The sequence below is a fragment of the Accipiter gentilis genome, chromosome 7, assembly GCF_929443795.1.
Source record: "Accipiter gentilis chromosome 7, bAccGen1.1, whole genome shotgun sequence".
In the NCBI taxonomy this organism is placed as follows: Eukaryota; Metazoa; Chordata; class Aves; order Accipitriformes; family Accipitridae; genus Astur; species Astur gentilis.
The window spans coordinates 17,281,434-17,304,341 of NC_064886.1; the positions used below are offsets into that span (position 1 = coordinate 17,281,434).

The 22,908-nt window shown below is 43.3% G+C and overlaps 1 protein-coding gene across 11 annotated transcripts in view; it reads left to right on the forward strand.

Annotated features, from left to right (window-relative positions):
* KDM2B (lysine demethylase 2B) overlaps positions 1 to 22,908 on the forward strand; it is a 125,884-nt gene that overhangs the window by 82,511 nt on the left and 20,465 nt on the right. For all 11 annotated transcript variants that reach the window (XM_049806146.1, XM_049806150.1, XM_049806143.1 and 8 more), the window contains one exon: positions 2,461 to 2,547. In XM_049806146.1, the coding sequence (XP_049662103.1) occupies positions 2,461 to 2,547 (87 nt within the window). The remainder of the gene's footprint in view (positions 1 to 2,460; positions 2,548 to 22,908) is intronic.

The following is a 22,908-nucleotide window of genomic DNA, read 5'->3' on the forward strand; positions in this document are numbered from 1 at the left end:
CATGAGCATCACATTGTTTTGTCTGACTGGAGCCCCATGGCTTTTCTTTATCTTCTTTTTTTTAAGCAGGTGAACAAAAGTCTGCCTCCTCCAGCTTGTTGTGTGCTGATACTTGACACTACAGTCGCTGCAACTGTGGCTTGGTTATGATTCTGCTGCTCAGACATCCATTGTTTTCAGCTGGCTGAGATGATAAACTGCCATAGTTTTACATTTCTTCTTGGATAATATTTTCACGTGATACATATGATAACAAACCTTCACTATCTTGCCAAATTCTTGGAATATACTCTGCTTTCTATTGAACTCGGAGTCTCTGACAGTCGTTAGTAGAAATGTTAAGGTTTTCTGTCTTACAAGCTTTCAAATCTAAGAGTAGCAAAGTAAAAAGGGATTAATTTGTCCTTTGTATGGCTCTCAAGCTGCTACCTTTTTCTGGAGAATTTTGGCTTTGCTATGAGAATAAAAAAGATCTTTTCATTTTTAGGATTGAAAACTAACTTTCAGAATGTGGTCACAGTGCAGCTAATGTAGTGATCACTCTCTCAAAAAGGACATGAGAAAAGAGGTGCTCACTTACCTTCAGCCAAGAGTTAATTTGCCAATGACTAGTCCATGTGTAAAAGTTGTTAGCCATTTCACTTGAAGAGTGGCATGCTACAGACTGTCCCATCACGGTCAGGTTGGGGCAAGCTGTGTTGTACTCCTCACTAACCAAGCTGTGCCTATGCAAGCTCCTGAGTGCAGCCACAGTGCCAGGCTGATGAAACTGGGCTTGTACTGGTATTGCTTATTTTGGTCATTGGTGCTGCTTTTGGACTAACCAGTACCCAGAACAGCCTTACTAGCATGATTGTATCTGAAGAAGCAGCATTGTGCTGGTGCTATAGTGTCTTCTAGTAAGGCATCTCTCATTTAAGCACAGACGGGCGAATTGGCCTGAATCTGGCAGGTTGCCTGAGCTCCAGGGAGAGAAAGCCAGCCCCAGGGACACTCATCCAAACCCTAGTTTAGATGCTAGTCTGCCTGCTCAGGCTCTTGGGGCCTGCAAGATGCTATCGTACGCCAGGCTTCAGTTGCGTGATTACTGAGGAATTCCAAGTGCCCTTCGTATTAAAACAATTACTGTATTTTAAGCTTTTTTTATACAGTGTGTGAAATTTCTAATTATTAAAGCTCTACACTGGGGACTGACAGAGCCTGGTGCCTATTGTTGTCTAATTAAGCTTTTTTCAAGAAGTCGATGTACTTGGGAGCAACACCATTGAACTTCATTGTCTGGGGTTATCTCCTAAATTCTATTACAAAGTAATTTCCAACCTGCAGTTCTTGTTTGTTTTATTGGAGCATTTTTTCCCCTTCTACCTGTTAGTGCTTATTTGGGCTTCAGTTTTCAGCAGCACAGCAGAATTCTCCTTCCAACTAGTTTTTTGTTTTCATTTGTTGTCTTTTTCAGCTACCTGAACTCCAAATGAAAAGCTCTGTAGCTAGGTTAGTAAGTACATAGAGAGTCATGGGAAGTGAGCGTGGACTATTCCCAACTGCACAATTGAGTACGCTTACACCTCTCTTTTGAGTTATATGGTCATGGGAGTGATTCACAGCGGTAAAAGCTGTGTAAGCCAGTGCAACCCACTCATGAAATTTCTAGGACAGTGCATCAAAGCAAAGGGATTTGGTGGGGGTGGAAGGGAGGGGACAACAATCTTTCTTCCTTAATACTGTACTGTCCAGAGTCAGATCCTTTCCTAGTGAATACTGAGGAACCTGCCTTACCTGATCGCATAAAGTGAAGTAGATTACAACAGCTCTGGCCTGCCCATCAGTGTGGAAAGGTGGCCAGTGGAAATGATGATGCTCTTGAACATGATGATGGTCTTGAACTGCCACGTGCAAAAAGGTGAAAGGTTGCAGTGCACAGGCTTCTATATCTAGATTTACCTGAATGTTCAGGCATCTGAGGATTGATTGCTCTAAACTACGCAGCTGATGCCCTGTGACTGCAGAAATAATTGTGGCAGAGCAGATGTTTCTCAGGTCTTTTGTAGACTTGATGAGGAGAGAAGGTGTTGGTTGTGCTGACTGGTGGGGTCATTTGGGATTTAGTGAGCTAGAGTTTAAAGGGGGAAGTGATATTGGTATTGGACTGATACCAGCAGAAAAACACCAGTCTTTTGGACACACCAGTTTTAAAGGCTCTAATATTTGAGGTGATTAATGGCTGATTTTGCTGTCTGTTTTGCAAGAAACTTCACATCTTGGATCTTAATGACAGGTGCAAGAGTTTTAGTGTGGTTTGGAAGTTTGGAAGCAAAAGTAACTTGCAGAGATGTAACAAGTCAGCAAAGATCTTGTCACTCTATCCTTCATCAGAGTGGAGCATTTTCTCCTGTAAGTCTCTGCTCTCTTCAGTTTGAGAAGTATTTCTCTGGCTAATAAAGGCCTTTTCATTTGCAACAGAACATACTGAAGGAACATGCTGATGATGACCAAAATCTTGCCATTTCGGGTGTCCCTGTGGTCAGCTGGCCCAAGAAGACTACAAAGGTAATAAGACACAATTACTTACTAATCATTGTTGTGCTAGGTCTTGGTGTTTATTTATCTATAATCTGACAAAGTGGTGTATATGGTACTTTGGCAGCTGCCAGCATTTTTAACATGAAATGTTATTTTTAATGGTTTTGCGATTAGGTGTTGAAGCAGAACACGGAAGTGCCTCAGCAGGGAGAAATAATTTCCATTTAAAAATAATTTGTTTGGGCCTTACTTACCAGTGTAAAACTTTGATATGTCTTGGTCGTTTACTAGTCATGGTTATATCTAAAAATGTTGATGCAACATTTTGTGTAAAATTAAATGATGTGTAAATCCTACAAACTGGTCACTTAGTAAGCACTCTCATCTGGATGAGAGGATGTTTTTTCTCTTATACTGAGACCTCCTGAATTCTCTGTAGAAGTGTGCCACTGTAACTTTGGAGGGTTGTTTTCTGTCCCTGTGTCTTAATTTTTCCTCCTGTATATGGGAGTAATTCACTTTGCAGGGGAATCATGAGGCTTGCTTCATTAATACTTATAAAGAGTTCAAAATAATTAACTCAAGAATAATGTCAAAAGGCTGGATGTTATTTATAACAGTGGTATGTTTACCACACTCCAGTTATTCAGTGTGCTGTAAAAGCAGCTTTGCTTATTTAGAAGATGTCTCATCGCTTCTATTTTTACTTTATTTTTTCACTGAATTAGTTTTATAATACATAATTTCTTCAGAAATGCTGAAAGAGTCAGCTTAAATCAGGCTTCTATCTGAAGGTCTGTTGTTATTATCACTGTAAATAACTTTCAAATAATTAACTGAGTGAATTATTTTCTCTGTTCTCACTTTTTGTGCTAGTGCACTTGCCATGGTTTTGCATATAATCGCTTGTAGCCATGAGAATTTGCTGTTTTGAAATGGGAAGTAGGAGACCATAAACATCAAACCGCCAGAGGAGAGTGGGGCAGAATGAGCATATCGTGTTCCTTCTTGGTTTCTTTTTGGGTTTTAGCTGAGCATGTTTCAGATAAGTTATATATTGTTAAATACGTATTTCCCTTTTAGCTTGTAATAAATCCATGGGAATATGCTTTGTGTTTAAAACATTTGTTTAAAAACAAGAGTGGAAAACCTTGAGAGAAATAGGTGTCGGATTCTCCACTCCACTGCTTTGGTAGCTGCTGTTCGTTCATCAGTCAAATATACTCTAGGCATTGAATAAAGCAAAATCTCTGTGACCAGAGGAAAGCTGGTGTGTGAAATGTATAAAACAAAACTAAGAAACAACTGACTGTTGTGCTGTATCTTTTAAGTTTGTGGTAGAAGTGAGGATCTTAATGTTTTGAGGCTTTTATAGGCTTTGGCATTTGCTAATGTTCCTGTTCACTTTATTTTGGAATCCTTGATAAATGGTTCATTTCTTATATTTTATTTCTGTGTGTTGGCAACATAACTGTCACTGTAAAAGATTTGTATTTTTTGTGACTTAAATCTTATCCCTCTTTGCAAAATCCATCTTGCTGGCTGCAAGGGTTTTTGTTTGGGGTTTTTTTAACTTTCAGGTGTTTATTTTCTTTTAGGCTTTCTGAAAGCAAAAACTTTTAGAAGGCATCATTCCCAGTGCTAAGGTACAATAACAAACAGTTAAATACATTGGCTAATAACAAATATGAGGAAAAATTTCACAGAAAGTCAGGCTTTAGATTGAAGTTTGGAAATAAACAAAAATTTTAACAGAAGAAATCCTTTCACTGTTCTCTTCATATTTACTTTGCTTAATCTGTGATCGGTTTTTATTATGTCTTATGTATTAGTTAAATGGTACACATGCAGCTATGGCTGAATGTTTCCCAAAAGGAGTTTGTTGTGCTTCGAATTGGCAAATGTCCATATCATCTTACTTGTTACAGCTATTTCCCTTGTCTGGGAACAGAGGCCAAGTGAGCAGGCTAGGAAGACACGTCTTACTTAAGAGTTTAGCCTTTGAGTCCCAAATTAAAATATGTTGTTGGAAAGACAATATAGGGGAGATTTGTGTAAAGGCAGTGTTAGTAGTTAAGCTTGGTTATTTCTCCTTTGTTGCCTGTATGTCCTGATAATGAAATAGAAGATTTTAGAGACAAGAAAACCCTTAAGGAGGGGGAAACTCCCTTTAAAATTGGATTGTAGCTGGTGGAGCAAAGTCTCTATGGCCAGGAGATTCCACAAATGTTGAGTAGAAGGCAGGGGAGTAAAACCTACCAGTAATTTTGCTTTCTGTACTATTGCTCTTGTAGTATATAGGAGAAATGCCAAATAGTTAACAGTGCCTTTCCTGAGATACTTGTGTTGAAAGGGAGTGGCAGATACAGTACAGCATGGTGCCAGCTATCCTGGGGCTGGTAAGAACACATTGTAGCTGGTATATCAGCTTCCAGGGAGAGGAGGATTGTCTGATTCCAAGTCCGTGAAGAAAAAGAAGGGAACTGAAATCCAGAAAGAGAAGGCAAGAAATGGAAAATGTGGCTCTTGCTTTCTCCCAAGAGAAGGCTCCAGAAGAGATTTAGAAAGACAAGAGCAGCAGATGGAGAAGGAAGAATAAAGCCAGCTTTAAATGCCAAAACATTTCAAAGAAAATGGAAATGACTGTAAAGAAAGGAGGGGAAGAGACTAGTAATGGCGAGAGAGCAGGATGAGGAGAGAGGCAAGTATTGAAAAGGGATGGAGTGGAAAAAGCAGAGAGCAGGGGGGGAGAGCTCTTACTAAAGTAAAAGATCCCTGGAGTAGGGACAGGGAATGACTTAAACTATGTGAATAACCCAAGCTGTGGAAGGGCGGGCTTAATTAGGTTGACTTGCTTTTGAAAGAACATGCCTTTAATAACCTGAATTATTTTCTCAGCAGCAAATAATATTTCACTTTAAAATTGAGTCACAGTTTATGTTTTGTTAGTGTGATGTGCCAACAGTGTGCACGGTTCTATACTGCAAAACGGTTGCTTGAAGACTGTGAAATTGTGGGGTTTAGGGAAGAAACATTTTTACTCACGTTAAATCATAGTTCACAGTGGATAAGGTGTAATGGGCAAGACATTTAACTAAGTTTGTGGAAGACCCGTCTGTATGTTGTGGCCCCATTGTGCTGCATCGCCCTTGTCTACCTTTTCTAAAGGCATTTGGGGCTGTCAGTTATAGTGCAGCTCGCTGTCAAAAAAAAAATTACTCACTAAGAAAAGAAACAGATGATCAAAAATGTTTTTCTGAGGAGGTAAAATAAATGGGTGACATTTGATGATCTTGTGGTTAGTGTACAAAATGGGAGGCAACGGTCTGCATTCTCTTCCCAGCTCTGCTGCAGCCTCCTTGTGTTGCATGAGGTGAATGGCACATTTCTGCTGCCTGAGCTTTTCTGTATGGAGATGGTGCTTCCCATCCTGGGAGGTTGCAAGGCTAAATTAATGTTTATAAAAATCTGTGACATCTTCAGCAGAAAGTTTCATAGTAAAACGCATGAAACAGTATTATTTTATGGTAATAGAGAAATGGCGTGTGATTCATAGGCACCTCTTCCAGATCACATTCACTCATCTTTATGGAGCTTTTTTGAGTCTTTTGTACTTTTTCTAATTTATTGATAATTACTTGGCACAATAATTACATTCTAGTAGGCACCTTTTTTTTTTTTGCAAATGCTTTTTCAGAAGAAGCAAGAACCTTCTCTTTCAGCTGTAGAGTGAGAGAAAACAGTCCATTTTCAAAAGAAATCTCTGATAATTATTCATTTACCCAAATGTTTGACTTTGCCAGGGATCCTAGCAAACGTATAACAATCCTAATTTAGACCTTTTCAAGGAATCAGGCACGTGGGACCGAGTGGATATTCGAAACCTACTTGTCCTGATGGCTGGCTGACAGTTTACGTACCTTCAGACTAAGCAGCACATTTTTCCCAGCTGGCTGCCAAGCATGGATGCAGCTGTGGATATGTAAACCCCGTCTGCGTTCCTTTGCCAGGGCTTTGTGCAACAGTAAGTTGTCCTTGCTTGGTGTGGTGCTGAGTGTTATCTGTGGTTTTTTTTTGCAATGGTAGTCTGCTGTCCAAAAAGAAGAATGCCGTAGGGTATGCTGCCTTGAAATTTTGCGTTCTTAAGTGGCTAAAGAGGAGTGAGAAATAATCCTAACAAGCTAAGTCCTTCCCCATCCCTGGGACATGAACTTCTGGGTGGTGTGAAAAGAGAGCAGGGCCTAAACCTGATTTTCCACTGTGGCGACACATTGCTAATCACCGGTGCAGAAAGCTGACTATCGTCAAGCCAAATCTTGAAGCCAACTCTGAAGATTTGCTCAGCCCTACAATACCAGAGTTCCCATTTTATCTGCACAGGGATTAGAGGTAGCATTTTATTTAAGGAACTCAGAGTATGGCCCAAGCAGAAACCATGCATTTTTCAAACCATTTCCTATTTCTGGAAAACAACAGTCAACTATAGTAGCATGTAATTACACTCTGTGGCAGTGCCTTCTGTTTTTATTGTGATAAAGAACTTTAGTTGTCTATGAAGAGCAGCTATAAAGAACTAAAATATGTTTGGACTCTCTTGTTCTGTGAAGAGTTAGAAATGCAGACTGTGAGCCAGATTCTCATCTCTCTTACCTGGCACAAACCTAAAGCCACTGCATTTGTAATGATAGCAAGTATCCAAATATATATAGGTCTGGCTGTGAGCAGGAGATGAAGCTGTAATTTTCAGTAGCTAGTTAACAATGCTGCAATATGTGGCTGTTTTTCTGATGCCCGTTGATATGCTTTTTCCATGTAATTTTTACCTGTTGATTTTAAGAGAGGATACTTGAGAAGTATAATAAGGAAATGGTAACACTCTTATTTAAAGGAGTACTATTAATTAGTAAAGGCCACAAACTGAAATTTTAATTGGATTATTTTTTTTTAAAAAAACCAACCTTCCCTGCAATTGGTAATGCAAATAATGTTCATAGCTATGTATCAGTGCATGAGAACCAAGAAGAAAAAGTGATGATTAAAAAAAAGGGGGGGGGGGGGAGACATCTCAGGCTGGTTTTCTTGCTGTTGGTTTTTGTGTTGGGGGGTGGCGATGGGTGGACACAGGGTTGAAAGGGACCTTCTGTGGTTTTGACTCTACTTTCCTGTTACTATGGGCAGCATCTGATTCCAATCTTTAGCGAGTTCTGTCTTATAGCAGTTTATTTTTTACCCCATTATATTTACTAAATATCTTTTTGTAAAATTCTACAGATACATCCATGTATCTGAAAAAGGAAGATTAACTTGAAAGAACTATCTGCGAGAGGGAAGCAAAAGGCTGATTGGTGTGATTGAGGAAAGGTTGAGCTAGTCATACTCCATCAGACCAGACAGTCCTTGTAGCCAGGTGTCCTGTTTCTGATGGAGGCCAGTCACAGCTATTAAAAGAGTTGTGAGAACAAAGCAGACATATAGCAATCTTTCCTTTGTTTATCTTCCCATTTAAGCTAGAAGACTGTATCTTCATCTTTTGTGTTTAGTGTCCCTTGGTAGAATTTTTTTTCCTTTGTGAATTTACCTAATAATTTGTGGAACCTGTTGATCTTTTTCACATCTATAGCATTCTGTGGCAGTGTCTCCCACAATTTAATAAAGCTCTGTGTAGAAAGTACTTTCTTATGTTGTTTCAAATCTGTCCCTTAATATCATAAATACACTTCATGCCCTCTGTATCATGCATTTTGAGAAATTTGAATGAAGTCTCTGTTCACCTTCTCTGTTCTGTCAATGATTTTTTTATGTCACTGTTACTGCTTCTCAATCTTTCCCACTCCCACCCCCCTACTCCCAAGCTGAAAACACCAGTAAATTCAATCTTTTCTGGTACACAAGCCGTACCATATGTTTAATAATTTTTCTCACTCTATTCTAGTTCCACTATAGGTAGTTTTGAGATGAGTGTGGATATGGGACTCCACAACCACATATAGTATTCAAGATGTGATGTTTAAGAGCAGAGACTAGAAGAACATGTCTTGTTCAGAATGGCGCAACAAAGTTGAAGGGGGAGATGATTGTTGTGTAAGTACTTCAGGGAGTATAAGCACCAGGGGAGGAGAAGAGTTATTTAAGCTAATGGATGATGTTGGCATGAGAACAAGTGAGTATAAACATACCATAAATAGATTTAGGCTGGAAATAAGATTTGTGATCGTTGTTCATAGTCTGAACTAAACAGCACACACAAAAAAACAGTGGACAGCTGTGGTGAAAAGGGTGTTAGATTCTTAGAAATAACTTGTATTTTAAATAATAAAAGACAGTGGTATTAGTCACCATCTCTAGACCTGGAGCCCATAGAGGTCCTTGGGCACATTCATGTGTCTGCTGCCATTTTCCAGCAAGGAACCTTTTTCCCTTTTCATGGTATTTCACATTAAAAATGCTGGAAAGGGAAGAAGATCTACCAGATTTTAATAACAGAGCTCCCTTATGTATGGCTCCAATTTTATGAACATATATGCAACATTATGCATTGGTATAATGCAAACTTAAGAAATAGTAAGTAAATGGACTAAGAATCAGTGGACACAATAAATTTGATTGTATGCAGAAATTAGGGTGTAAAAGCATAAATTCAAGTGTTTTGATAAACTTCAACTTGTAACAAATGTGATTTTTCAGAAGCATTGAGCATTGTTTTACATCAGGTTTTCTTTAAATTCAGAGGGAGAGGTGCTAGGTGGACAAAGAACATTCCTGAAAACCTTTGAATAAATACTTCCAGTTTTTACTTGCTTGCTTACTAAGAATTCCTACCATAGCTATCGCTAGGCCAGCTCCACCCATAGAAGCAAGAGCAGTGAGATACTACTTAGAGCAATTAGTGTTTTAACCAGAGTGGTGTTTGAAACAGATCTCAGCACGTATAAATGGCACAACATCAAAACAGCATCAGTTTCAGGAGCCTGCCCGGGGGCTACCACCAGGAGAGCAACATTCCTCATAGTAGCAGTGGGAAAACTCTGCCAAATTCCCTCAGACAGACCAGACCTTGGAGATCTATTCAGGGTACTTCCTGTGGGAATACGAATGTATTAGAAAGCAAATACTGACAATTAAAAACAAGCACTTAAGAATCAAAGTAAAAATTGAGTCATCCTAGAGTTGGAAAAAATCTGGGAAGGGGAAAAAAAAAAGGTAGAAAGACAGCAAAACAATTCTGTGTAAATGGTTGTACGATGTATTTTTTCTGGTTGAGACTCAAGTAAGTTTTACATCAGTCATTCCAAGTGGCGCAGGAGCAAAAAGGAGATTTAAACTGTCACATTTCATCCTTGCCAGGCACCAGCTTAAAGGTGTTTGAAGTGATCTCACACAGCACTGCCTGAACTCTGCTTGGTGTCAACAACAATTTTAAATGCCAACAGTCTGCAAGAAGATTTGCATATACAAATACGTGTGTATTGTGAATCCTTTTTGTTGATAAAAATCCTGATTATAAAGTTCATAATCTACATATCGGACATTTCTTGGTAGCTATCAGATGCTAATAATTAATTTCTCTTCCAGAAAATAACTTAAATACAAAAGAAAATGAGGATTAAAATCAATTTAAATTTGTTTTTTCTCTTTACTGATTTAAGTTGTGATTGGAATCAGTGATTTAAATAATTTTGAATAATTTCTGTTCTTTTACACTGTAGGATAGTAGATGCCATGTGGTAGGAGAGAGCTGAAATTTATTCAGAAAGATGTCCCAGTTCTGGCTCTTGACAAATCTATTAAGAAACAAACCCACATAGTTGAGGTTTGGGGGATTTTTTTTTTTTTTTAGGGGACTTCCCACTGTAGCTGTACACATAGAAAACTAAGCCCTTTCCCTGCTAACTACACTTGGGAGCAGGAAAAATCCTGATGCACCAGAACCAAAGACTTCTTCAGGTACTGTGCAAAGGAGTAAGAGCTGCTGAAGCTACTGGGAGTTTCTGTCAAGCATCTGCTTTCCTGGGGCAGCACTTCTGAGGAAGGCAGCTCCTTGCCTGACTTGTTTATTTTTCTGAGCACTGCTCCAGTCTCTTACAAACATTAGTCCTCAAGACAAATTCATTTCTGTGGTAACTCCATGCAGGCCAGAGGAGTTTTCAGGCTTTGGTGTGTGTCTATCATACATAACATGGCCAAAGAGCTTCACTGTGTATTGCCTCAGTATTTTTCTAAAAGCTTTGCCTGGTGACTTGACAGATTATTTCTCACCTCAAGAGGCTGTACTTGAAATATTGTGTCCCTTTGGGGACTAATTATAAATAGCAGGACTTGAATGAGCACCTTCTTAATCTTCCATCTTTGACTTAATATTTTCCCTTCTTATCAACTCTCAGCCACTTGCTTTGAAATCTGACCAATGGCTTTATGTGATTAATACATCAAACAGGTAAATTAGAGCCGTTTTGACTCTGACTAGAAATTTGAACGGATTGGAAAAAATGAACAGACATCTCTATTTTCAAACTGTTGTGCTCCAAGTATCATGAGAAGATTTATGTATTCTTCCCCATTGTCATTCTTCTACCATATGCATGAATATTCAGTAACATGAATTTTTCCCAGCTATGTCTTGACTGCCATTTTTCAAGATAGCAGCTTTCTCTTTATTTCATGACAGTAAAAGTGCTGATGAAAACTACTTTAGTCTTAAGACCTTCTTCTTAGATCGTGTATGTGAAATGAGTTGACAGGTCTCAAATTTTATCACCAGGAGCTTGCCTACATTCATTGCTGAGTTGGCCAACAAAACCAAACAAAAAGCGAAGGTTTGAACCTGGTTTAAGTATTCCAGCATCTTTGTGCTCTCCCCCACCCCGACATTAAAACCATTCAAGCTTTGAGTTACGTATCTGAGATTTAATAGTTTTGTTTCTGGATCGAAGCACATTGGCAGAGCAATGGGGAAGGCGTTTGTCATTCCACAGTATGTGCTGCACAATTATGGACATTAATCCTGCATGCACTTTTCAGAACAAAATTGAATTGTATGTTCTGTCCCTGAGAAGATGGCTTCCTTTTAGTTCTATAGCACATTGAAATTAAAGTCTGCTGAGAATATAAATGAGATCTTGTTTCAACTTTATGACTTTCCTGCAGGCACTAGTATACCAGATAGAAGAGGTACAGAAGTGCTCTCCTTTTTGAAAATTAGCAAATACAACAAAAGATATGGTTAAATTCTGATAAAAGCGAAGTAGCTTTGAGACTTAGTCTAGCATGGTTTGATTGTTTATGTCCTGGATGTTTCCCTACAAATCCAGGTCAGGTTTGTAGGTGCCAGCAGGGCACCTGAGCTCTCATGAGGCAAACTGTACTTCAGCTTTTCCTCTGCTTACCATTTGTTTGCCTCTAACTGTTTGTGTTTGGTCTCTAGATTTTAAAGCTGCTGCCCACATGTTGAAAACAACTGACTGTCTTACAGCATTCTGTGCTGTGTGTTAGAGTGCACTGAGCAATTTACAGGAAAGCAGGTTACATGCTCTGGTTAATCCACTCTTTCAGCCACCAGCCACATCTATTTGCATGTTCCTCCACAGTGTGGCAGTCACTTCTTATCTTCTTAGGAGCCTATTTCACTCGTTTTTGCATTTACTGACAGAACATGGCTCTTGGAGACACAAACTGTGCTGTGGAAACACTCTGTGGCACAAGGACCTGTGGAAGAAGGAATCATGGCAGGATTTCTCTCATTTCCCAGTGGATAGTCCCAATCATGCCATGGCTCTTCCTGTAGAGAAGAGCCTGTCTTGTGTGGTAGATGACTACTCTGCAGTCTTATTTATTATATTTTTAAGATGACAGGGGATTGGGGTGTGGGGGGTGTTCTGTTTTTAAGGCTTGTGAGAAAGATGGAGTGAGTTACTCTCCGCACATTCTGTCTGGGCTCTTGCTGTTTTGGGTGCTGCTCCTCTACTGCACTGTAATAGTGCACGGTTGTCGTCCTTCAGGAGATAGTCGTACAACCCTTGCTGCCTTTGCTTCTCCTGTGTTGGATACTGGTTAGGGAAAGTATGTGCAGTAGGCATTACGTGGAGGAAGCAATCAATATATTATTTCATCTTGAGTTACTTTATTTGATCTAAGGTTGATCCATCAGAGTGTTTATTAAAGAGATTGTGATGGATACTCAGTGCATCTGATGAGTACTCTTATGTCATAGTTCAGATAAAACAGGTAGTAGGAAGTAGTAGGATCACGATACTAGATGGATATTTAGGTTGTCAGAATGTCACTGCTAGTGTTGAGAATATGACTGAAATATTGGCTAGAACTCCTGAGAAGAGTGTCATGAAATTTGCCCAGGCCCAACAGTTAAGATTGTATTTCATGTGAATGGACACTTACACCAAAACAATGAACCTTAGAAAGCTATTGGGTAACTCTCTTATTCTGATGCAGGTCAATAATCGTGGTTCATAAACATCTCGGTGGGTTTCCTTGTCAAAAGCATATGTGCTGGCCTGCAGAAAGCAGCAGCAGCTCAACTCACAAGATCTTTTTTCAAGGACTTGAATATAAACCAGTTTGAGGTTGTTTTTCCAATTGTTTCCATGTAAATATTTTTTCTAATACCAGCTAAATATAATACTTACTCCATAAAGATGCATAAAAAGTTTCAAGGGAAGGTTAAATCAAAGGTGTGTTTGTGCCACATTAAAAACTTTATTTCACCTCATACTGAGAGTCATAGAATCATAAACTCTAGTGTCTTAATATGAAAACACAGATCCTGTTTAGCACTGGTAGCAGCAGCTGAAATCTGTTGGTACAAGAGATGCTTGGGAGCAAGTGAGCACAGCGCAGGGGTTGTAGTCTTCCTCCCCCATCTTGGTTTTACTACTTAAGGATATTTGCATGAGAATAAAATCTGGTTCTTTGGCACTCATCTGCTCCTGCTGTTTATTCTTCGCTTGAGGTTATTGTCTCAGTTTGTGACAACATAATTGGTTTCTGTGGAGAAGATTATGATATTGATGAGACTTATATATGACTTCAGGTGAGGTGCAATCAAAGCAACAGTTCAGAATAGAAGGTACTGTCTGTTTCATGCAGTTTTCACTAAGGCTTATTCAACAGTTTAATTAAGGATGTTATTTATTACTGAATTATATCACGCAAAGCTGAAGTATGGACACAGTTATGCCAATACAGGCATGGCTAGGGTCAGTGCTGCTTATTTTGTTTTCTAAGCTGATGTAAACGGTACCAGGCTAGTCAAATATACTCTGTTCGCACAAGGGTTGCTCACTATTTGTCGTGATTTAGTGTTCTCTAGTGTAGACAAGCTGAAAGAATTGAGCTGGAAAATGCTCTCTTAATAGTTCTTTCTGTGTATTAAATATTTCTTTGAATGGTTAGCTGCTCTTGTACAAGATGAGATTTTTTTGAGAGCAATTATAATCAGAAAAGTTTATTTTATTGTGCTGTTTTCTCCCCACTGATTCCCAATTTGCTATTTTATATCATATCCGATCCAATTTTTTTTAAACACCATCTCGGCAATGTTTACCTAGCATTTGGAAATCATTCTGAGATCTTCTTGGCATGTGTATCTTCACTCCTAACACAGGCCTGGTAATTAGAGCTCATTTGTCAATTGTGTTGCTGTTGTAAGCAGCAGCCTGGAACACGCTCTCCCATGGCAGGGCTGGATGCGGAGTGAAGGTTTGATGTGGGTTACACTTGGTGACCTGCTGTAGCCCAGATAGGCTAATGCAAATATCAAGAGTGCTAGTATGCGTTGCAGATGAGAGGAGTAGGATGATCTATGTCATGATTTAATTTGCTGTGAATGACATTTCACTGTGGTGTGGCTGGTGGATTGTCCTTGGGGGATGTCACAAGTTATTTTTTTTTCTCCTGTCTGGATTACAGAGCCAAAAGGCTGGAGGGGTGAACAAGCGTGAGCCAGGTTACACGGAGCCTCGCGTGGAATCAGCGCAGGCTAGTGGAGACTTGGTCTGCCCATGGGCAGGTGTGGGACCAGGCGTCTTCCTTCCGGATCTCATCTGTTCCCCTGCCTCTGCTGGAGGCCAACTGTATAATCGAACCACAAACACTGCTGTAATCGTGTCAGTTATCCTTGTTTCGTAGTTTAAAGCTCTCTTTTGTAGGCCTGTCGTGAGACATGTATCCCCCCCCCTTCCTCTCTCCTCCAGAAAACATTGGATTCTGATACTACCTTGTGTTCTGAAAGCCAAGGCCTTAGGCACATGCCTTTCGTGCCTCAGCTTTCATCTGCTCCTGCTCCCGGTTGTGTACGAACACAATGCGGGAAGAGAGAAACCCGAGGAGACAGGCTGAACATACCCGATCACATTCTGGAGAGCCCCATCATGTGTTGCAAGTAAATGCTTCGCTCCTGGCATCGCGGATGAGCAGGATTGGGAGAATACCATCACATACCCATAATTTGAGTTTGAGTTGGCGAGAGGACAGAAGTACAAACAAGAAATGGATATTTAAGGTATTCAAATTAAGGAAAGGGCATAATTACATGATTCACTTGGCTTTATCACCAGTCGCTTGTAAATACGTGTTTAAAGTTAGACTGTATTTTGTTACTTGAGCGACCAGGCTTTGTGTAGATCATGGTGTCACAAGGGTTGTGAGCAGGCATAAGGCAGCATCGCTGCTTGCTCCTGTGCCAGCTCCTGCCTGTTGCTGCCTCTTCTCCTGGGCTACCCAAAGTGTTTGTGTGGCCATGTGGCAATTCAGACCAGGGAACGGAGCTGAAACTAGTTTGGCAAAAATCCTGATGCAAGGACCATTAGATGTGCTTCTTTATGGCTTCTTAGTTGCTCAGCACATGCAAATATTTAATCTCATGTTTAATTCTGTGTTGTGGGCGTAGGAGCCAGAGGCAAAATCCTAACAACTTGAATGGAATCGGGATTTCCCCTGAAAGCTAGCCCACAAAACCAATGGGAAATTTAATTCTCAGCACTCAAATTCAGGCCTGTGTGTCTTGACCCTCAGCTGCAAGCTGTCGAGGGTGGAGGCAGCGTCTGTGTTCAGGTGCTGGCCCTACTGTGACCTTTGGATCCAGAACAGGTCCCTGGCTGACTGATGAGAAACATTTCATGCTACAGGAAGGATATTTTATTGTGAAACCCCAGTAGTGGGTCAGGACATTCAGAGTAGGGCTGCACATGGTTCCTCAGGAGCAAGCAAAAAAATGGGGCGCCTGCACGGGGAGCAGCCTGAGCCCAGATGCGAACAGCTCTGCAAGCCGGGTCGCCTTGTATCCCATCTTATCCCAGCGCCGGTTCTGCCGCAGCAGGGGCATCGCTTGAAATCCCGAAGTTCGCTCGATGCCTTCCTCCTCCCGAGGGATGGAGGTTTCCTCCTCCCGTCCCGATCCCGGCAGCGGGAGGCGAGCCGGCAGGTAGCGAGGTAGAGAGAGGGGTGGCTGGGTGTGGGTGTCCGTCTGTCTGTCTGTGCGCGATCTCCTTTGTCTCCGGCAGCCCGTGCAGCGCCGTGCACCCCGCGGGCGGGCGGCCGCGCATCCCAGCGCCGCGCATCCCCTCCCCTCCCAGCCCCGCTCGGCACACCCAGGCAGGCCGAGCATCGGCCCGCCCCCGCCGGCCCCCTCGGCAGATCGCGGGGCTAATTACCAGCAGGGGGCTAATTGCCAGCAGGGCGTTAGAGCCTCCCCCCGCCCCCCACGCTGCGCTATCCCGGCCCCGGCCGGGCTGGGCTGCGGCGGGGCGGCCGGCGCTGCCCCGGCCGAGCGGCCGCGCCGTCCCCGCTGTCCCCGCAGGCCGGCTTTGTGCAAGCGGGCCGCGATTGGCCGTGCCGGCAGGGCCAGCCCCTTCCTGGCTGCCTGGCATGAATATGCACGGCCCCCCTTCCTCCTCCTCCTCCTCCTCCTGCATGTGTGTGTGTGTGTGCGGGGAGCGGGGCTCCGCCAGCAGCGCCGCTCCAGCCATGTCAGCTCGGCTCCGCCTGGGCCCACCATGAGCCATGGCCATGTCTGCGAGCGCCGACGAGGAGGACTACGAGTCGGAGCCGGAGCCCGAGCCGGGGCCGGGGCCCGAGCTGGGGCCGGAGCAGGTCCGGGGCGGGCGGCGAAGTTTGCAGCAGGAAGGGAGGGGAGGAGGCCGGGCCGGGCAGCGCCGCGCCGAGCCGCGCCGCGCCGCGCCGGCAGCGGGGACGGGGAACAATGTGGGGTCGGGAGCGGCCCCGGCCCGGCCCGGGGCAGCGCCGCCCGCCGAGGGGCTGCACCCGGCGGCGCCGCGGGCTGCGGGCGTGTCCGCGGCCGCCGGGGCTGCCCGCGGAGCCCGGCGCGGAGCGGGGGCGCGGGAGCCTCCCGCCCGGGGGCCGGCCCGGGGCGCACGGCCTCGCCCGCCGTGGGCGCCCGGGGGGGCACCGGGAGTTCGGCACCTCCGAGGGCCCCGCGCCGCTTGGGAGGCGACCGGGCTCGGAGTGCGTGATCGTTCCTCTCGGGGGGGGTTCCCTGTCGTTTTCCAGAATCGCGATTTTTTTTTTTTCCTCTTTTTTTTTTTCCTCCCCTCCGTCTAATAAGATTCCTCAAATAGCTGAGAGGGCTGCAGGACTTCAGGAGGGAGTCTGATGCTGAGCCTGGCTACCTTGTCTTAGTTTGATTTATAGCCAAAACCTCCTTTCCATTCCCAGGGACGAGGGATGTGGAATAAAGAGAAGGACGTGTGCTGAAATGGAAAGAGAACTTTTATTAATGCTTCCAGGGTTTATTCTCTGAAGGGTGGGCTTTTGGGTTTTTTTGTGTTGTTTTGTGTCGTTTTGGTTTTTTTCCTGTGGTGGAAGGAGAATAAACTTTTTAAATTTATGAAGTAATCTGTGAAAAATAATCCAGAACATATGTTCTAGATTGCGTATCTTACTCTCTAAGAACTGCCTAAGCAATTAAAAATGCACCAGGAATAGAATTAGACCTGTGTATGCAATTTAAACGTAAACTTGATAGTTTTGTTCTGAACTCAAGGTGTTTTACTCTTTAAAATAGCCTAATAATTTGCTTTGAGAGACAAGTTTCTACATAGGCCGGGTGTAGGGTCTGTCCTCCAAACCCCATCTTGTTTCTAATAACTTTACTATGTTTTGCTTCATAATTGTACCAAGAAAGCAGGGCTGAAAAAGTTTGGGCTGGTGGTGGTGGTGTGCCTTGGGTGTTCCCCAGGCATGGTGGATCTGGTGCAGAAACCTTGAGAGATGTTCATGTGCTGCACTGGCCTGGTGTAGTGTCAGTCCAAGAACCCGAGTCGGGTCTTAGATGAGTAACTTTTATTAAGCTTTTACTTATTTCTGGAGATTGTGTGAATGTGCAGGCCTGTGCTGCCGCTCAATTCACTGCTCAGCTCCCAGACCTGGTAGTTAAAATGTCCCAGCCCCCTTCCTTTTCTTAAACTTTGTCCTATGCCAGGCCTTTTCCACTTGTGTCTATATCTTGGTGTGATTACTGTATTCTTTTTAAAAAGAAGTAATTGTTGGGAGAGCAGATTGGTCTCAGCTGCATTGTACCAGCTGTGAAATCACTGCTGGAGGTGCTAGTTATTGCTGGATGAATTTGAAAAGTTGATTGGTTATGTTCTGAGATTCTTCAGCTCTTCTAAAACCTGAGGCTTGATAGAGTTTTTATGTCTTAATAGTTTAAAACAAAATTTAGTGCAAGAAAGCGGAGATCCTTCCTGTGGGATTTCTTAAAAGGCTTGGTCTGATCCTAAATTACAGCGCTGTGACCTATGTAGCAAAGACCTGTGGAGTGTTTTTGTTCAAAACTGTTCCAGTGGTAAAATGCCTCGTGTGGATCCAACTGTATTTTCATACAAGCCTGCTTTAGCTTGTGTAGTTACTGCATTTTTCTACACAGGACTTATCAAATAGGTATCACGTAGCTTTTTTCTGCCACGATAGTCCCTGGTATGTAACAGGTGAAAGGCTTCAGCTCTACAGGTGTAGTTGAACAGTACAACATCAGTGCTTGGGTAGGAGCTGCAGTTTTTGTCATTCCGACTTTCTTCTGACTTTTGTTCCTCTTTCCCTAGTCTATATCTAAACTAAGGCAGCAGAAGGACTGTCAGGTTTCCCAGCAGGAGAGCAGATAGGATTTACTACTGCACTAGCAGTAGTTGCAGTCGGCACTGGGGGCTTGGAAGTGTGTGGGTGCCGGGGCATGTGTCCTGCCTGGTGCTGGCTGTGGGGAGGACAGCACCGTGCTGTAGCCCACCAGCCTTGCTGGGTTGCTGCGGGTAGGAAGAAATTCGATTTCTGACTGTGACATTTAACTTCAGCATGTGTAAACAGACTGAGAAAAATGCTCCTGGGTGGGGGTAGGGGGCTTTGTCCTGAAGTAGTGGTAAGAAGAAAAGCTACATTTGCACAAGGTGCCCCAAGTCTGTATAACTTACTGGTGTCTTTCTTTTTAAGAGCTCCTACTTTGGATACAGCTTATCTACAAAAGCATATTTTTGCCAATGTATCTTATTCCACCCTCCATGCCTAACTTCTACCTCCTTGCCACTAGAGGAAAATAAGCGAGGGCACTTGGATTGGCACTGACGTGACAGTTTTATCACGCTCTAAACAACATAGCTATGTTGGCAGAAAAGCTGCTGGAGTGTCACTAATGCCCAGATCAACCTGTGAGGTATAAACTTTTCTATATTTACTTGTGGGAAATTGATCTGTTTATTCCATAGTGGAGCTCTGTGTGGTCACCTGGCAGTGGTCACTAGGAGCTACATTGCTTTTTGCAGAAGAGGACAAGAAAGTTCATAGGTATGAATTGGAGGAGATGGTGGCAGCGGACATGTGGAGAGGATTAATCCTGTTTGGGGATGGCTGGGCTTGAAAAATTTCCACCACCTTCTCTTTCCCTCTGATGCTGCTTGCTTAATGGAGGACCTTGGACTTATCTTGCAGGACACCTCCACCCTGGCAGGAGTGTATGCTGATGATGGGTGATGTGACTCTTGTAAACCATCACTGCTAGAGGAAAGCAACTCTCCTGGGGTTTGCGTGTGTGGACTTTTGGGCAGATATGCTTTAGTCAGACATGTTAGATCTGTGGTGTTGGCTTGCACTCTTCAGTTAATACAGCTTTTAAGGATGGTTATTGGCATCAGTGTGATTTTTGCTGTCTTAAACTAGCTTCTTCCTTGTCCCCACTGAATTCCTGCAGTCACATGGTACTGTCCTTTCTTCCTTTCTTTTATGTTCTTCCTTTGACAAGGGTTCCTGTTAATTGCTGAAGAGATGTAAGGGTCTAATGCTGAAGAACTGTTGACTTGGTTGTGATTCTCTCGTGCAAGACAGTGTGCGTGTAAAAGGCTGTCAGCCTGCCAGGCGTTTTAATGCCAGTGCCCGTATTTCATGGTTAATGTAGAGTTAATGACAGTGTCTGTTTCGGAGACCTCTGGTAAAATGACTTTGGTGGATCTTCAGTCCAGTGCATTGGTATGTGTGTTGCTGGTCTACACCACTGCTGGTAGTTGTCAATTTGACTGGTTTTCTTGGCAGGAAGGCCAAAACTACATGCCTAGGAAGCCAGGAGAGGGACATGTCACTGGAGCACTAGTGGACAGTGCTGCTTGCTGGCCTTGGACAGCAAGCAGAGAGCCTTGTCCTCCAGAACTTCCATACTGCTTGAATTGAAAAATGCACCTCTGTGTCTGCCCACCTCTGATGCTACAGGAAGAGGCAAGGAAATAATGGACCAGAAGTCTTTGCTGTGGGATTCTCCAGTGCCCAGTATCAGCACATGACCCAGCATGTTTAGGATGGTGTTTTAGCTGACAGCAGTTATGAACTGTGGCTTGATGTGTGTGGCTTTTTTTTCCCCTAGTGTTTATCAGATGCTATAAAGAAACAACTGGTAATGAAATTTGTCTGTTCCAATTCTGTTAAAACAATTTTATTGGGATGTGGTGCCATATAAAGGTCTAAGTGCAGGACTGGCACCCGGGAAGTTCTGGGTCCTCATCTTTCTTTTGGTGCCGATATGGTCGCGTGGAGTCAGTCAGACTACAGCAAATCAGAATAATAAGAACCTGTCCACATGTTACAGAAGGAGATCACCCCCGTCTTGCAAATGGAAGGGATATATTTATGTGGCACAGCATCTTGAAGCAATGAACACTACGTGTGTAAGATGTCTTGTCTTGGAGAGATTTAATCAGTGGATACATAAGCTGTTCAGATTGTACTTGGTTAGGAAGTGAAGTGCTTCAGGGTCTCACTGAGCTGGCCATGTGATAAGTCCTTCAGAAGGGCACTGCGTGTGTCCCTGGATTTTTCTTGGAGATGTTGAGTCTGAAATAACGGTATGGTGTCACTGGCAGCCGTTAGGCCAGTCACTGAAGCTGAGTGGTGGAACAAGACCCATGCCCGGGTAAAGGCCACTTGCAGAAGAGCTTGTTTCTAGGCTACAGGTTTTGTTGTCCTTGCTTTAAGGCCAGAACCTCCTTCCTCCTGGACTTAGTCACCCAGTCAGCTGATCGTCCTTGCCAGAGCAGAGGAGTTTGTATGTGAAGTTGCCTGTTGACAACTTCAGCAGAGCCTGGTTGGTGTTGGGATAGCAGTTGGGGAACATCAGCACCTACTTAATGATGCATTTAACAGCTAATAGCTCTTGAAGTGCTCTCTCCAAAAGCTTGATGTTCTAGGTATTTTTGTTTACCTGAGGTCTTTTGACTTATTCTTTACAACTGTGAAGGTTAGAAATCTGTTGCTGTAAACATCAAAGTTGTGTTTCTCTTGTAGTAAGAGTTGTGCTCAGGGCAGAGGCCCTTAGTGCCTCTGCTGCTTCTGACCCTGGTGATGGTGGGTGGCTTTTCTGTGACTGCCGAGCACAGAAATGACATACGGTGAAAGTGTGTTAAGGTACCTGTAAGCAGGCAGTGAAAACTTCCCAGCAGCCAAACGTTTGTCCATAGCATAGATAAACTAATGTTCCAGCATTTCCTAGGGTTTTGTTTAGAGTTGGACGCGTCATACCTGGGCTTAATCCCAGATCTACACAGCCCTGTTGAGAGACTTGAATTGCTGATGACCACCCCACCCAGTCCCCTAAGTGTTGTCCACATGGGATTTGTAGGAGCTCAGCACTTCTGAAAATCACTTTGCAAATTTGTCCCCTTTTCTGTCTGAGGAGTGGGTGTGTTGAACCATTGTGGCATGGGAGGGTGATCCCAAATTCATGATTTGTAAATGGCTTTGTAGTTCATAGTGTGTTACATTTGATGGCCTAAGTTTACTCCTAGTACCAAGGTGCTGTAGAGGCCGTGCTGTGTCTGCTTCAGGGGCAGGAGTAGTTACTTTCGGGTGTTGCATAGCTGGGGGGAGGGGGGGGGGGGCAAAAAAAAAAACCACAACACTGTTAACATGTCTTGTTTTAGAGGGCAGTGCAAGTCCACCAGCTTTCTAGGTTTCAGTGTAATAGAGGTAGGTATTTAGTATATTAACCCTAATACATTTCAGCAGCTGCTTGCACAGCCTTTGTTAGGAGCTTGGGAGAGTGGTTGTCATCACTTCAGCATCCTTCTGCCCCTCTTTTGAAGATTGCTCCTGTGGCCAGAGAATTGTGGGCACAGTTTCTGTGGAGGTCCTGGAGAACATAGGGGATTGCTTGTGATAGTATTTCAGACAGGCTCTGTCTCAACTCCCTGGTGGTTGTTGTACGATTTAAGAAAAAAAATCTCTTCAGGTTTGGTATAATCTTTCTTTTCTTGACAGTTCTGAGAGGTGGCTGCTGGTGACTACAGAGTCGGCAGGCCAAGCTGTGCTTGAGGGTCTCAGCTCATCTCCTTGGGGGAAGGATATGATAGGATATGCTATGCAGGTGGGAGACTGCATTGGTCCAGAACCTAGTTTAGGGCTTAGTGTGTCACCCAGTCCTAAGCTTGAGGCTGTGGAGCTGCTGTTTGCTGGCCACCATGGTAAACCCAGGTTAAGGAATGCCATCCCTTACCACTTGCTTATTATTTGCAAGACAGCTCCACAGAGTTGTGCTAGGAAGGTGGCAAATTGCAGTAGAGAGATGGGAACAGGAGCTGGGAAGGAAATCTTTACCTAGTTTTGTTAACAGGGCTTGTACATTGTAAAACTGCAGTCTGAGCTGGAAATCCTGCAGCATCTCTTCACTAACATTGACCTGGAATTTACCTGGCTGTCTGCCATGTGCTAAATAAACCCCAAGTCATGTTGGAGGCTCCTTCTACCCCCTTGAATCCCAGCCCCTTTCTGGGATAGCAACCCACAGGCCAGATTTTCTTCTGTGGAGGTTTTTAAGCGACCACTTTGGAGCCCCTTGAAACTAGATACTAGTGGGAATTCCTGTAAGGCCTCTCTAGCCTTGCTGGC